General features: G+C 43.4%; 1 protein-coding gene across 5 annotated transcripts in view; it reads right to left on the reverse strand.

The window, feature by feature from the left end:
• Nucleotides 1-700: 700 nt before the first annotated feature.
• The window catches only part of RSPH9 (radial spoke head component 9), a 55,124-nt gene continuing 40,992 nt past the window's right edge, over nt 701-14,832 (reverse strand). For all 5 annotated transcript variants that reach the window (XM_030035858.2, XM_030035857.2, XM_030035859.2 and 2 more), the window contains one exon: nt 701-958. In XM_030035858.2, coding sequence (XP_029891718.1) covers nt 798-958 — 161 coding nt within the window. In that variant the 3' untranslated portion in view covers nt 701-797. The remainder of the gene's footprint in view (nt 959-14,832) is intronic.

Raw genomic sequence — 14,832 nt, forward strand, 5'->3', positions numbered from 1 at the left:
TTAACTATACTGAGATAAAATCTCTGGCTGACCATCTCTATTTTATGAAGCTTTGAAACCTACAGCCCTTCAGAAAGGAAAAGATTTTTCTTTCTCCTCCTATGTACAGAAGTTACTATGTCTTCTAGCTCAGGTAGCTTGGCTTAGTGAGCTTTACTAATGGAAAAGTCATGGGATTAAACCACTGCCTTGAGATGAACCTGAATGAGCACATTTTGCAAAAGACCAGGTGATGCCCATGGTTAATTTTTTTCTACAGTTTAGTGCCAATAGCTGGAAAGACCCCTCTAATTTTGGTGAAACCTAACATCTGAAAAACAAAATACTCTCCTGTCTTTGATATGCCTTTCCAGAGCTCAAGGTTTAGTACAGATCCTTTACAGTATGCATCAGCTTTCTACTCTGACTCCAACTCTGGTTTTGTTTGTCATTCATGGGTGACAGCAGGCATTCATTCATGTTGCCTCCACATTAGTTTTTGTGTAAGCATGGTGTCTTTGTAATCAGACAGATGGCCTAGGTTTGATTTCTGACCTAGGGCTTTGCCTGTCATGGAAGAAAATGCCATTGGTTACTATCTAAACTATACAGTGACATATTACAGGGAATTCAATCTGGAGTTGAGTGAGGATTGCACACAGTGAAGTCCTAGGAAAAGAATCAGGGCCAGAGCCCAGGCACAAAAGAATCCTGCTCAAAGTGCAGAGGCTTCACACATTTATTAGAACAAGCAGTAAACAAAAACCTCCTAAGTATAAAATCTAAACATTCTCGAGTCCTCATCCCAGACAGGGTAGTCACAGCATGAAGGGCAGATCAAAGTTCTTCTCGCCAGTGCCAAAGTAGATATAGCCATATTGCTTGGTCACTGGGACATGGTAGAATGTCAGTCCCAGCCACAGCAGGCTCCGCAGCACCACCACAGTGTCTCCCTTCTCTAGCTGGACAGTCCAGGAGCCTGTGTGAGAACACATGCTAATGAGTCACTGGAACAGAGAAAGAGGCAGCATTCCTGGAGCAAGCTGTCCCTAAGCTGAGAGAAAGACTGCAGCAGGTTCTGCCTGACCAGTTAACAGCGCACAAGGCTGCACTGGTGTTTGTGACACCTGAAAGAGGGAACTCAGGGAGACCAGAAACCTTGATGCCCTTTTTTCTTTTGTCAATTCAGCATTATGTACTGCCCTCATTTCCAGATGTCTGAGTCTAGGTTCACACAGTAGCCTATTCCCATAGCTATGATGGTGATCTCATACGCATCACAGGAAGAGACCCCTATAGCTCCAGACTTGTATACTTGATCCCTAGGAGAGGCTACAGCTATTCTTGGCTGCTTCTGAGTGGGCAGCAGTTACTCTTAACAAGCTCTGCCACCTACTTGGCCTAGCTAATAGCTATAGAGACCCAAGAGTAGCTATAGCAATCCTGCATATGTATAAAATTTCTTCTTAAAATAAACTTGTAGCATTAGCAGTGGGAAGAGGAAGGCAGCACTTTCTGTTCCAGGGAAGACTGGTTTCCCTGATGCAGCAACTGGGAAAGAGGAAGAAGTGAAAAGCAGGGTATTTCCTATCTGAGAGAAATTTACAGAAAAGGTTAATTCTCTTCAGTCTTTCTTGGCTCCACCATTGAAGAGGATGTGCGTGGTAGGGGCAAAGGGATTAGTTTCCGCATTAATTTTGCTTTGGCTCTGCAGATGAGGTTCAGAGCCAGTGTGAAAATCCAATTTCTCCTGGATGCAAGGAGCTCTGAGCCACTGAGTATTTGTTTTGCATCCGACACGACAGCCTGGGAACAATGCCGGAGGGGAGGGGGCTGGAGCATCAGCTTGGATTCAATGCTGGAGGTCAAGGAGCTGCCAGGAGAAGAAAATACCAGCTTCAGCACCAAATCAGTAATGCCTAGAGGCTACAATGTAGGGAAGAAGGTTCCTCCTGAATCTCCATCTAAAAGCAAAGGCAGCAAGCCCAAATAAAAAAAAAAATGCAGTTGGAGCTGTCAGGCTACTACTGGCCTGGAGTCAAGTGGTCAGCCTATCTGCATCCAAAGCCAAAATCTGCCAATTCCAGAGTAAGCAGAAAGCGCATAATGTGTTGGGCCAGTTAGACAGTATTCATCTTTGTAGATAATTTTAGGCTCATCAATTTATGCTATGACTCATGCTTACTCATGTCATGGTTAGCCTGGGGAAGGGCTTCTGTGATTGCTGTCAGCTGCCAGTCCTCCCCCTCCCACTAACTTCTTACTCTTGGCCAATTTTAGTCACATCCAACAAAGGGCTGAAGGGCTTTAACACCACAAGTTCCTACAACAGGTCTCCACAGGACATGGCCCAAGGGTTGACTGCAGCTCATGAAGCTATTCATTTGGTCTGCCAGCAGCTGCGAGAAAGCACAGGCCATTTAGCTTGCCTGGCAGCCAAGAGGCAGCAGCTAGCTGGGGAATCGGTGTTTGTGTAGCTTTGGGCTCTTGCACACTCGCTCACAGTACACATAGTCTCGTATGCAATTTATGGCAAACTACAGTAGTTGAGGGCTTGAGGGAGGAGGGAAGTTGAGGGGAAATGTATATATGGTGGCTGCAGAATCAGAAAGGAGCAATACAGTTCAAAGCCCTGTAAAACCAGGTGTCACGAGTTGTGCTGCTCACCTGTTACCTATCTCTTCTCTTTGTATTTCTGTACTTTTCAAGTTTCTTGGACACCACTGTTTCCACTGTCTCCTTCAGTAGCAAGTTCCACAGGTTTGTTATACCATAATATGCACAACGTTAAGTCCTGTGTCATCTCTGATCTGTTACCTTTCAAAGTACCCTCTTCAGTTATGTGCAAACATGGAACTAAATGAACAGCAAGAATGCCTACCTTCTGTGACAAGCCACTGAACTTTCTGCCAAATAGACTATGGCTGCAGGATAGAAGTACAAAGGAGACATTCACAGTCTTTAAAGACTTGGGAGACTTCTGCACTGGAGAGCTTACTTCTAACTCACTCAGCTCCATGTTTCCACTAAAGAAAAAAAGCTGGAATCACAGTAAAGCAAAGCACTACTTAATATAGGGCAGGATCAGTAGAGGTGTGTGTCATCTTTTCACCTTCCTTGCACTGTAACATTCTTTGCGCAGGTCCTAGTTAAAACGTGACCTGGTGTCTTCACAAGCAGTGGTTTCACATACGAGGCAACCCCAATCTCCCATGCAGTCTCTCCAGTGCCACTTATATGGACACAAACTGGACTGGATCTTAATCATACCTGGAGTGAAAACACATACTATGGTTCAGCCACTGGGATTACAAATTCTGACTGACTGGGCCTCTGACAAAATCTTCGTGTTCTTAAGAAACTTCACTACCTGGATAGCATGGAAACCCAGATGAAGAACACTTCACTACAAGGCAGATCATCCAGTGGCTGAAGCACTAGAGCCATCTGCTGTCAAAAGGACAAGCTTTCAAACAGTTTCTTGAACTTTGCCTCTACAAGTTTTCAGCATTTGCTAGTGGCAGTAGCTAGACTATGCATAGGGGTGTTGAGCAACAAGTGGCAGGCAAATAGGTCTGAATGTAATTGTGACAAAACTTCCATTTCTCCTTTGAACACTGAACTGACTTTGCTTTCGGTGCAGGGTTCTTGCAGCTTGAACTTCCTGAAATGATCTGCAAGCCCTTCATCCAAATACTGGTGGTTCTTGCTGCAGCTTTACACATTGGTTTGCAGGGGGGACTGTAAATTTTTGGAAGAGTTTCTCTGACAAAAAGATAATGGAATGAGGAACTCTGTCTTTGATTTAGGAAAAGCAAGTCTGTCAAGAATAGGACTGTGCCTTGCTTTGCTGGGTGGTGAAAGCCTTTAAGGGTTATCTAGTTTGCTAATGCCTCCCAACATACTGGAAGCATCCAGCAGCCTGGATAGCTTGTATATAGATGTTCATGTACACAGGTGAACCCTCTGCCACAAACCATTTACAAAGAACAAAAAGAAATGCCTGAAGTGTGACAAGTGGGAAAGGTGAGAGGGAAAACAGGGATATTAATGCTCTCAGGAACTATATCTGGATTCAGACTTCTTTTTGTTGGACAAATTTGCAGAGAAAGTAGAGTAAATCAAGTTCAACTTGATTAAATCCCCATATCTATGCTCTGGGGCAATACAGTACATGGATCCATGATCTCCTCAGAACATTTACCCCGTGTCACACAAGCTTATCCATCTCTGCAGAGTATTCATCAGCAGTTAACTCTGCTGATCAAAGGAACTTCTCATGCACCTTCACACCTGGCAGAAATGGACAGATGTAATTGACTCCATTCACTTCTGTGCTAAATCTGTGAAGACTATGATGTGCAGATGCTTCATTTCCCTACCATCTGTCCAAACTTCAAACTCTCAAAGGGCTCAAATTTGTCACTTCATAAATGTGAGACCTTTGGGGAATACTAAGTTGTTATACTTTCTAGCTCTTCTCTGATCCTTGATTCTGCATCTAGTTCTATGCAAATATGGACAATGAAGTTTTGCTGACGCTGCGTAAGTCTTCCTGTGAAATGAGGACCTGAACAAAACAAGCAGGTTACTCTAAGGGCAATCCCAACTGGACCAACGCAACATAGGTTGAGGACAGGAAAAAATTATAAGAAACTGCCTGAAACTATAATGTCGTTTTCACTCGGATCCTGTTTTCAGCCAGAATGATGATTAGTCATAGAGTGGCTCTTTATTCTGCAGAGCCAAACAGCAACAGCAGTGCTACCTTCCACATTTTACTGACCAGATCACTGGGGACACTTTTCTAACCCACCTACCAAAGTTGATTTATTCAGTATACTTTTCTATACTGGACTTTTGCAACACGCAAAACTCATTCAGAAACTGCATTTGATACATAATGCTGGTGTCTGCCTTCTAAGAAGACATCACATTAAAGTTCTAGAACCTATGTACTTATTTTGGTTCTTTTCTTTAAAGGAAGAAATTAGAGCCCATTATCTCAGTATTTATTTTTTTCCATAGCTCACCACATTAGCAGCATTTGAGGAAATGGTCCAGAAAACAAAATTAATATTTGAACTCATGAGACATGGAGAAATTTGTTCTCCTTGAAAGATCCAAGACAATTGTCTTCTCTTCCATCACAGTTCAAATCTCACAATCTTCAAACAAGATGCTTTTTCAGGCCCACCTTTCTTGTAGGAGTTTGAAATAATGATGTCATAAATCACTAAAAGTACTTTAATCAGTAGCTAATTAACAGTGTGAAATAATAGCTTAAAATGAATAAGCCTTCTTTCCTCCTTCAAGAGAAAGTCTGAGAAATGCATTTAATAATACAAAATATTGTTATTATTATTGGATAATTATGAAAATTGAATGCTGCTTTTATCTTTTACCTTTTTTTTTTTTTTTAAACTTCCCTGCTATTACAAATGGTTCTAGGAGTAAAGTCATTGCATAGGTAGCTGTAAGTCTGTATTACTATAAGAATGCAGAAGCAGGATGCTGGGTTCAAAGCCTCTCTAATATTGGCTCAGAATATCCCATGGCAGTCCCTGTGCTCATCATTGCCCCTGTGTCAGACAACATGTCTCTTACTGGGAGGCTGGGAAGCTCAGAGCATCAGTCTGTAAGGTACACCAAGGCTCCTAGATAAAAGTTGTCAGGAAAAAAAATTTAAAATTATTATTTTTTGCATTGGAGGGAATACAACTAGAACTAGGAGACAGCAAGTAAAAGCTGGATTTCCTAGAGTTAAATACCAATTTTAACTTGCATCTACATGTGAGCTGTAGCCTGTATTGTCCCTTAATCAGGCAGCAGAGTTAACTTCACTCATCATGCAAAGCTCACTGAGGTGCAAGGAACCGGAGGTCATTGCTCTCATGCCAGAGACTTCTAACAGTAACACTGCTCTGGTGAGGTTTCCATTCTTCAAAATACATTTTTTTTAAAGAGCAAGTTAATTCTTAAGCTGCACCCAGAAAACCTAAGGAAGCCAAGCACTGTCTGTGCTGAAACTAATGCCTGTTGCTGCTCCAGAAGGGAAGGGAGGGAGCTGCTGTGTGGGAGGAAAGAGCATGGGAAAAATACCCGCTGGATGAAGATCTGGAGCTTCCTATTCCCACTTTGGATCAGGCTGCAGCCTCCACCCCTCCAAACACAGGCAAGAATTCTGAGGAGTTCCTTACATCTTTCCCAAACAAGAAAGTGCTTTGAAGATCCTGATGCTCACCCAGTGTTAAACCAATGCCTTTTTTATGGCCCTTCAACAGCTGCCAGGACACCAGGACTGAATTTCAAAAGTCAACCTCCTTCTCAGCTTCTTCTTCCTTTCCAGTCGCCAACAGAAGTCCCTGTCTCATCCCCTGTGTCTGTCTCAGCTACGGGCTGAATCTTGTAATTCACAGAGGCAATAGGGTGCATGAGACATTAGCTTTTAAACAAAAGCGTTTTAAGAGGGCTGTCTGCAGAAGAACTTTCCTGCTGTAACTGGTCCACTTTCAGTATGACCTCTCATAGCATTGCTGCTTTGGAGGTGATTCAGCAAATGCCTCATTTCAGTGCAAGCTTGGGAAGAAACAGCTTTAAGAGCTAGGCAGCCTGATAGAGAGGCTCCACGTCACAAAAGCTCACAGAGGGTCATAAAAGTGACATTATCAATTCCTCTTCAAAGGAGGAAATATCTCGAGGGGAAAGCAGCTACAGCATGGTTGCACTTACCATTAACACAATATGCTGCCACAAGAGCAGGTTATAACATATCTTGCTGCAGTCAGTCTTGAGTGAGAGTGAAGTATGGAGTTATAGGACAAATATTAACACCCAGAGAGGGGCAACATAACTGTTTCCCTTTGCAAAAGCAGCCACTGCTTGGCTGCGTGACCCCAAGCACTTAGCTCTGACAAAGCTACACTACACCCATGGGATTTAGCTTCCATTTCCCTCCAACAGAAAATCCTACACTGGGAAGAGCTTCCTGCTTCTAATTTGCTGTTTGTAGGGAACAAAGACAAATTGCAAAGCAGAGCAGCTGCAAGGAAACGTCACAGTGCTCTGGCTCTCAACAAATTTCACCACACGGACATTTCACACACAGCCTACCAGCTGTAAGGACACATCCAAACACTCCTATGTGGGGCTCAAACTCCTTCATGCCACTTACTGGCTGCAAACTAAATCTCTTTCATTTGCTTGACACACCACCTGCACCCCATATGTTAACACTGCTGTCAATATTTCCAATTCCCCATATAACTATTTAATAATAATTAAATAAAAACACAGATTGGTTGCAGGTTCAGTACTATTTTAAAAAGACTCCAGAGCCAGGAAAGCACAGCTTACAAGCAGTCAGATGCTGCCAAGCAGCTCTTGCGTGGTCCTAATGCCTGCCACATATTTGACACACAAACACAACCATGCCCAAACCTCAAAGTAAAATGATCTTACTTCAGAGGCCTTTTGTATCCATTATCCTCTCCCACTGGGGATGCCTCCGCAGCACAAACGATTAAGACAGGCCTGGGCCTTCCATTTACACACAAAGTACCTGTTTCCTGCTGACAAGGAAGACTCAGGGTGTCGTTGCAATGGTGTCCCAGATGCACAGTATTCAGGTGTCTCCGAGTACTGGGTGAAATTCAGGCCATACTCGGACATCTGACAATAGTGCTGCTTAATCCAGTTGAAGCAGCCCCTGCCCTCAAACCCTTATTCCCCCCTCATCACTCTTCCATCATAGAGACCACAAAAGTGTTTATTTACTGCTCAGTGAACCAGGTCAGGGAAACGATCTGGCTGAAAAAGTCTAGCCAAAAATAGTTATTTTTCCAGCTGGAACCTGGCTGCACAGCCAGCAATGCCAACACAAAAGAAGGGACAATACACAGACATAAATGAGCAGCAGAGGATGGGAAGGACTGAAAAAGCTAGCACAGAAGTAATACACATCAAATTACAGCCTCCCTTATAGCCCACTTAGTTTGCCCTTTAGTCCTAAATCCACCTGATAATGAGAATAGAGCTAGAATCTTTTTACTTTTGTTGTTGTTAAGAAAAAGATGCAGACTTTGCACAGAAAGCATCCAGAACAAAGATTTGGAATGGGGCTGTGCACTAGAGGAAACAGCAAGATAATATGCAATCAAAACATATAAGGAGTAGGAAAAACTGATTAAATCCCTGCTATTTGGATTCTGACAACTACAATACAGATCATTGGATCTTCAGTCTTCTGTAGTAGATTTAGAAATCTCTCAGAGTGGCAAAGCACCCTCCTTCCAAAGTGCAAGTTTACGCTGGATCTTGTCACACTCGATATTTCTTGTTCAGTTGGTCGCTGTGGAAACGTTTTTGGAGCGTGCCAGGAGTCACGTAGCATCTACCTGGGGAGCCCCTGCATTAATCCGTCACCTTCGTGGGCTTCTGTGAGCCCATTGGTTGGTAGGTCGAAAAAGAAGGAGTCTCTCGCCCCTCCCTGCTCTGAATGAAAGACGCTTCCTCTAAATCTTGCTACAGGATTTCAGGCTCAATTCAGCTTCTTTGGGGCTTTTGTCACCAAACAAATGTGATGTCTTTGAAAGAAAGATTAACAGTTTGATGAAAGGATGCAATGGACAGCTTTGTTCTAGCCTGCTTCCCCCTAGAGCTTTCGGTCACTGTCACTTTCTTACCCACAGGGGAATATCTGTCTGACTCTCAGAGGAGATTATGGCCACCTTGTAAGATTTTTGCCTCTCCTGATAACAAAGTAGTGGCCACTTTGAGGATGTGATAATGATGAACAGGGGCTGGATTAGGGGCAAAGAACCTCACATTGATCTCTGAATTCTGAGAGAACACAAAGCAGTCGATGCTGGGATTCAAACCCCACCAAATGCTTAGAACACATCCAATTCACTCTCCTGCAGGAGAGGCAAGGCTACAAGCCCTGTCAGTCCCCCAGTTGTACTTCTTACCTCATCATCAAGTTAGCAGAACTGGTTAAAAGAGCTTAGGACGAGGAACAGATGGCATGGATTATAAACTGTCAGTGTTTTCATACTAAACTAGTACAAATTCTGGCCCAAATTACCTGAAGAGTTTACCAGTTCCTGAGAAGACTGTCACACTGAGTGTATCCACACACCACAGTGTAGTTGTGTTGATTTTCAAGCTAATTCTGAACACTAAAGATGGCTAAGCATCTTCCAATGCCTGGGATAGCCTAGCTATCTCTGCACAGCACAACTGCTGTACAAATATACCCATAGATGAACTGTCCCTTGTCCTTTTCCCTCTACACACAGCTACACACCCCTTCAGCATGCAGAATTTCAATCCATATGATATTTGTGTACAGCAAAACAAGACAACGCCCATTGCCTTCCTCCCTGCAAAAGTCCTATGGCCAAAGGGGCAGCAAACAGCAAAGCAAAGCTATATGCGTGGCTGGCACTAATACCAACTGCTGTGCAGGCAGGAGCTGCCACTCCTTATGTGGAGCCCCTTCAGAAATAGATCACTCCCAGCAAAAGCTGACCTCGTTCTGACTTCAGTGACACACAGACTGCCCTAGGCTTTCCCCTGCAAGTAATTTTTCATCATTCCCTAGAGAAAGGGTTAGGCCAAGGCTGACTGATGTGGTGATAAAAATACAACTTCTGGTTCTAAGAGGCTTTACCAGCATCTCCCCTCAGTTCAGCAAGAAGTTCATCTCCTTTTCACGTCCAATGAACCAGGAGCTGAAATAGAGACAGGGTGGGCCACAATTTCTTTTACTGAGGAGGAAACAACTTTAAATACAATCCCTGGAAATTTGCTAAGACTCTGCTTCTGTCCTCATTCTTTCACTGCAGCAGTCAGGAGGGCAAAGAACTCCACCACAGCTCTCAGTTGATGGGCAGCCCTGCTCCAGTATAAACTCATCCAAGGCCTCTGACTAAACAAGACCCCTGAGGTGATACAGACCTAGGACCCAAAAGCAGTGAATGCACTGCTTTATTACCCAGAGACACAAAGCCCAAGGAAAACAGACTCCTTTCCAGAAATCAAGGCAGACCACGGACAGCCAGTCGAAAGCTATAACACTAGCTGGCTCTGGAGTCCTCCTGCTGTGCTGCCACATGAGAGGTTCCAGTCTGATCTTGAACTCCTGAGCAGGCAAACACCCCAGCTGTAGGAGGGACAACATCTTGTATTGCTCCCAGGCAACACTCTTGGGTCACTGCAGGAGTGGCCTTAGCAGCCTCTAAAGGCTCCCCAGCCCACACATCACTAGCAAAATGAAGAGTGTCTCTACTTTTGAAGGATGTAAGAGACATGCTTACGTATTTGTGTATGCATGCCCATGATAGGTAAGGATGCTAAGAAAGCTATTGGAAAGCCCAGCGACCATTCCAGAAATTGCCTAAGCTTGGAAGGGACAGAGTTTCTTCTCCATACCTACAGTTCAGGAGGTCAGTACAGTATACCACACAGTCTGGAAACTCAGGCCATACCTTCTCCTCAATTTGATGCTGCTCTTGGTGCTTTTCTTTCTCATACTTTTCTGTGGTTTCCTTTTCTGTGCTGACAATGCTGACACCATAGTGCACCCTGCTGGAAGGTAGCAGCTACGGCCATCCTACAACTATTTCTGGGGATGGTTGACCAGTTTTAACAGAGAAAATCAGGTACCAATGCTTTAACTAATAACCCACTGAGCCAGCTATTCGGTTCAATTCCCACATCTGAAAGCCGACTGTTCTGAGACACACTAATCTGTTTTACTCCTGTACCGCTGTATTATAAAGCTTGTTTGTCAAAACCACTTGTGTAAATGTCAGGTAGCTCCATGGGATACCATAGCTCAGTTTCACACATTCACTGAGCCAAAGGAACACCTCTCCTAACCAGGAATGAGGATAGCTGTGACCCACACTAGGTATTTCGGTCTACATTTTGGCTACCTCTTTTTATCCTTGCTAACATGAAGCACTACCCTTTCATTCATTATGGGTCTTTTAGTTTGGATTTCCGTGAGACAGCTTGAAAAGCCTTATCCCCATGTGGCTCTTGGCAGGCTAAGAAGTGCTCTTGCTCTCAGCTTTCACAGAGCTGGGGAGGTGCTGCTTATTGTTAAGCAATGAAAGGGGAGGGCTCAGGTCACATCTGTGAAATGTTAGCGGAGAAGGGAGGCTGGGTGAAAGTAGGTGGCCAGCACAGCATAGCACTTTGCTGGATTTTGCAAGGCCACTGGGGAGATAGGCAGCCATTTGTCTTAGAGACCTGATAACGGGCAACTTGCTCTCTGCTGGCTAGCTGGGGGTTGTAAATACCTCTGCAGACACAGAATCTTCAAATGGCTGGAGACAGAGGCTGATAGGGGATTAATCGCCTGGAGGGGGGGTTGAAAGGGAGTTAATTAGCTGTGTTAATGCATGGAGATAAAGCAGGTTCATGTCTCCTGGCCTTCTTCCTTCCAGCACCTGGGCTTTTAGGGCAGCCAAGATGGGGCTACCAAAATGGCCCTTGAGAGTGGCCAAAGGAAACTATCTCCCACTTAGAAATGCAACCTCTCCATCTTCAAGGGCCCATTAAGCACCAGCTTTTGCTAAACTGATAGAGTGTGCTAATGAAGTTTAGAGGGACAGGAGGTTAGTGTTCTAACCCAGGCTACTGTTCAGCAAATTTACAGAAAGGCTAGTGCCCAAAGTATTCAGCCAAGGAAATAGCCACAAATCCCTTTGTCTGTAATGCTGTAAAAGGAATGCTACAAAACCACTGCACTTTCAGGTGAAGAAACAGAGCTACAGACTGAGTGGCTGTCACTTTGACTGTCCACAGTCAAAATGGTAAAGGAGCTGAAATGATCTTCTGTCTAGGCACTTCTCCTCTAGCTGAATCTTGAAACAGCAAGCAGACAAGACTCACTATGATCCACCCTACCACTGTATACCCATTTAGAATGATGCTATAAACACCTCTCCCAGCATTACAGAGTCAGCAATTACATCTGAAAGGTCTCAGCTCCCCAGTTTACCCTCCACAATGGACAGAGATAAGTCAGGAATCTCCTCAGTCCTCTTTTGAGCCCTCATGCATCATAGTTCAGGAAGCAAAGCCAGCTGTACTGAGAGTCCTGTGCTTAGAGTCACTGTCTCAGGAACCCATTGTCACCTTTGTGTTACTGTCACTGACAATGAAGAAGCTTGAGCTAAACATCACTCTCCACAGCTGTCGCCAAGTTTACAGACAGGCATACCAGGAAATCATCTCTGGATTCCTGCATACCACTGCCCATTAAACTGAACTCAGTTACTCACGTCTGGGACTAGCAATTTGTATTTGCATTTGGCTAAAACATAATTCCCAAGAAGACATCCAGCATGATGCTAAGATACCAAGAGACACAGACTCATCCATTGCACTTGCTAGCTGGTAATCATTTCACTGTTAAAATTTGTACCTTATTTTTCATTTTAGTTTTTCTGGCTATAATCTTCAGCTGCTAGTTCCTGTTACGCCTTTGTCTGGTATACTAAACAGATCTTCAGTACCCAATACTTAAACTCCATGGAGTATTTACACAGTGTAATACAGTCATTCGCATGTTCTTTTCTGTAAGATAAACAGATTGAACTGTTTATGTCTCTCACCAGCCCTTGAATCATTTTGTGGCTCTTTTCTGCAACTCTCCAGCTTTGCAGTGTGCAGTAATCCAGTTCTGATTCCACTAACAGTATATGCAAAAGTCACCTCCCTGTTCCTATTTGCTATGCCCTTGTTTATACATCTACAGATCGTATTAGCCTTTTTAAGTCTCAGGATCAGCCTGGGAGCTGACGTTCCTCAGGTTGTGCCTGGATTTCCTTTCAGAGCCACAGCTTCCAGAATAGAAGTCTGGCTTCCAGTTCTGCTCTTAGATATGTGATTTTGCAGGTAGCTACATCAAAATGTATTTTCTTTAAGTAAGTCCAGTTTACTAGATCTCTGTAGCCGTCCTGCCCTTGTCATTACGTCTCTCTAACCAATCCTTTATTTCTATTATAAATAAGTTGAAGAATATCAGTACTGACACTGGTCCCAGCTGAAGCCCCTTCTGACCTCTTCCACAAATACACCCATTCAGTGATTTCTGAATCACAACTACTAATCAAGATAAGTTTAGGGGAATATTTCTGCAATGCTGGTATTTATTAAAGGTTAGCATCGTAAGTATGCCACAAGACTCCTGAGAGAATGATTTCAGGGGTAACTTATCTGGCTCTGCCATTTTCATTTTTTGACGAACAGAAAAGGTTGCCTAACTCTACCCTCCCTTAGCAAATAGTCTGAATAGTGTCTGAAATACTATTTTATTGTCTTAATTTGATGTGAGTCCATATCCTTTCCACAAACAAACCAGAAAAAAATTATTGAGCATTTCTGCCCTTCCACATTCTTACCAGCCTTTTTACTGTCACCATTTAGTGACAGTTTCCGGTACCATTACTATGCTTTCTTTTCCTCTCAATATACTTGAAAAAAATCCTCCTTACAGTTGTCACGGATTACTCCAGGTTATCCTGGCTTCCTTTGTCATTTTCTACTCATTATCAACACCAATTTATATGGATCATTAATTGTTCCCAACTTTCTGCATTTCCTTTTATATTGCTTTTTTTTTTTTTAAATTCTAATTCCTACTTTTACTCCATCAGTGAACTCTGGTAGGCTTTCAGCCAAAAGCAGCCATTTCTTGACTGGAAGTCATGACTTTTGATTAAACTCTTTTCATAGAAATCCTATTTCCACTCATGTCTTTTCCTACCCACATTTTTTCTTTCCCTTTGCCTCTGACATACCTCCCCTCCTGCATCAGTTTTTAACAGTGCCCCGTTGGTGTCCCTTATCTCCATGTCAAGGTGATCTGAGTCAGTAATCTGTAACAAACCTTCAGAGTCAAGCTACTGCTTTTCTGAACTGTAGTTTGAAAGTGTCAAAGAACTGAATTCTCCATCTCCTGTTTTGCTTCCTCCCAGGCTTTCCATTCTATGCTAGCACCTTAGGCTTTCTACCATCCCCTTCCTTTATCTTTGTAGAATGTAGCATTGCCTGACCATGGTCACAGTAAAATCAGCCCTCCCCCTCCATTTTCACTTTCCGCATCATGCCAATGCCTGACAAGTGACTATTATTTCATATCTACACACCATTAGGTCATCAAGTGAAAATGCTGTAGGCATGCCAGGAATTATTGCTATTTGTTTTGCCATTCCATTATCTACAAGCACATGTAAAACTGCCACAACTCCAGTTCCTGAAATGCTAACACCCAGGTGCCGAACTCCATGCAGCAGAAAGGACCATACTGGCAATCTGCCAGCAGCTGAAAGGCTACATCTAATTGTGCATAAAGTTGAGCAGATTGTCTGCTTAGACTAGAGCAAACAAGCTTATCTTTAATGCAGACATATGGCCAGCAAAACCTACAGATCCCAGCATGCAACATTCTGGCCAGCTGGCCACTTGGATCAGAATGAAGCATTACATGATCTGATACTGTGGTGACAGAAGATCAGTATCACAACCCCTCCATGTTCAAAAATCATGAGTCAGGCCACTCAAATTCATGAGTTTTGCTCAGAGAGCTGGAGATTTTAAAGGGGATAAACCAACTGAATTTGTTTTTGAGACAGGGTTCACATTCTCCCACTTCTCTCTACAATCATTTTAAAAATGTATTTTTTTAATAAAAGCTAAGTCACAGTCACTTGTCTCTGGGAGCTGAGACACCAAGAAAAAACAGACAGACTCACAGTATGATTATGGGAGGAGCAGCAACATATTCTGAACCCTTGAAGTGTAAGATAAACTGATAGACACACAGACAGAATCTGG

This window comes from Aquila chrysaetos, chromosome 13, assembly GCF_900496995.4.
Source record: "Aquila chrysaetos chrysaetos chromosome 13, bAquChr1.4, whole genome shotgun sequence".
Taxonomy (NCBI): Eukaryota; Metazoa; Chordata; class Aves; order Accipitriformes; family Accipitridae; genus Aquila; species Aquila chrysaetos.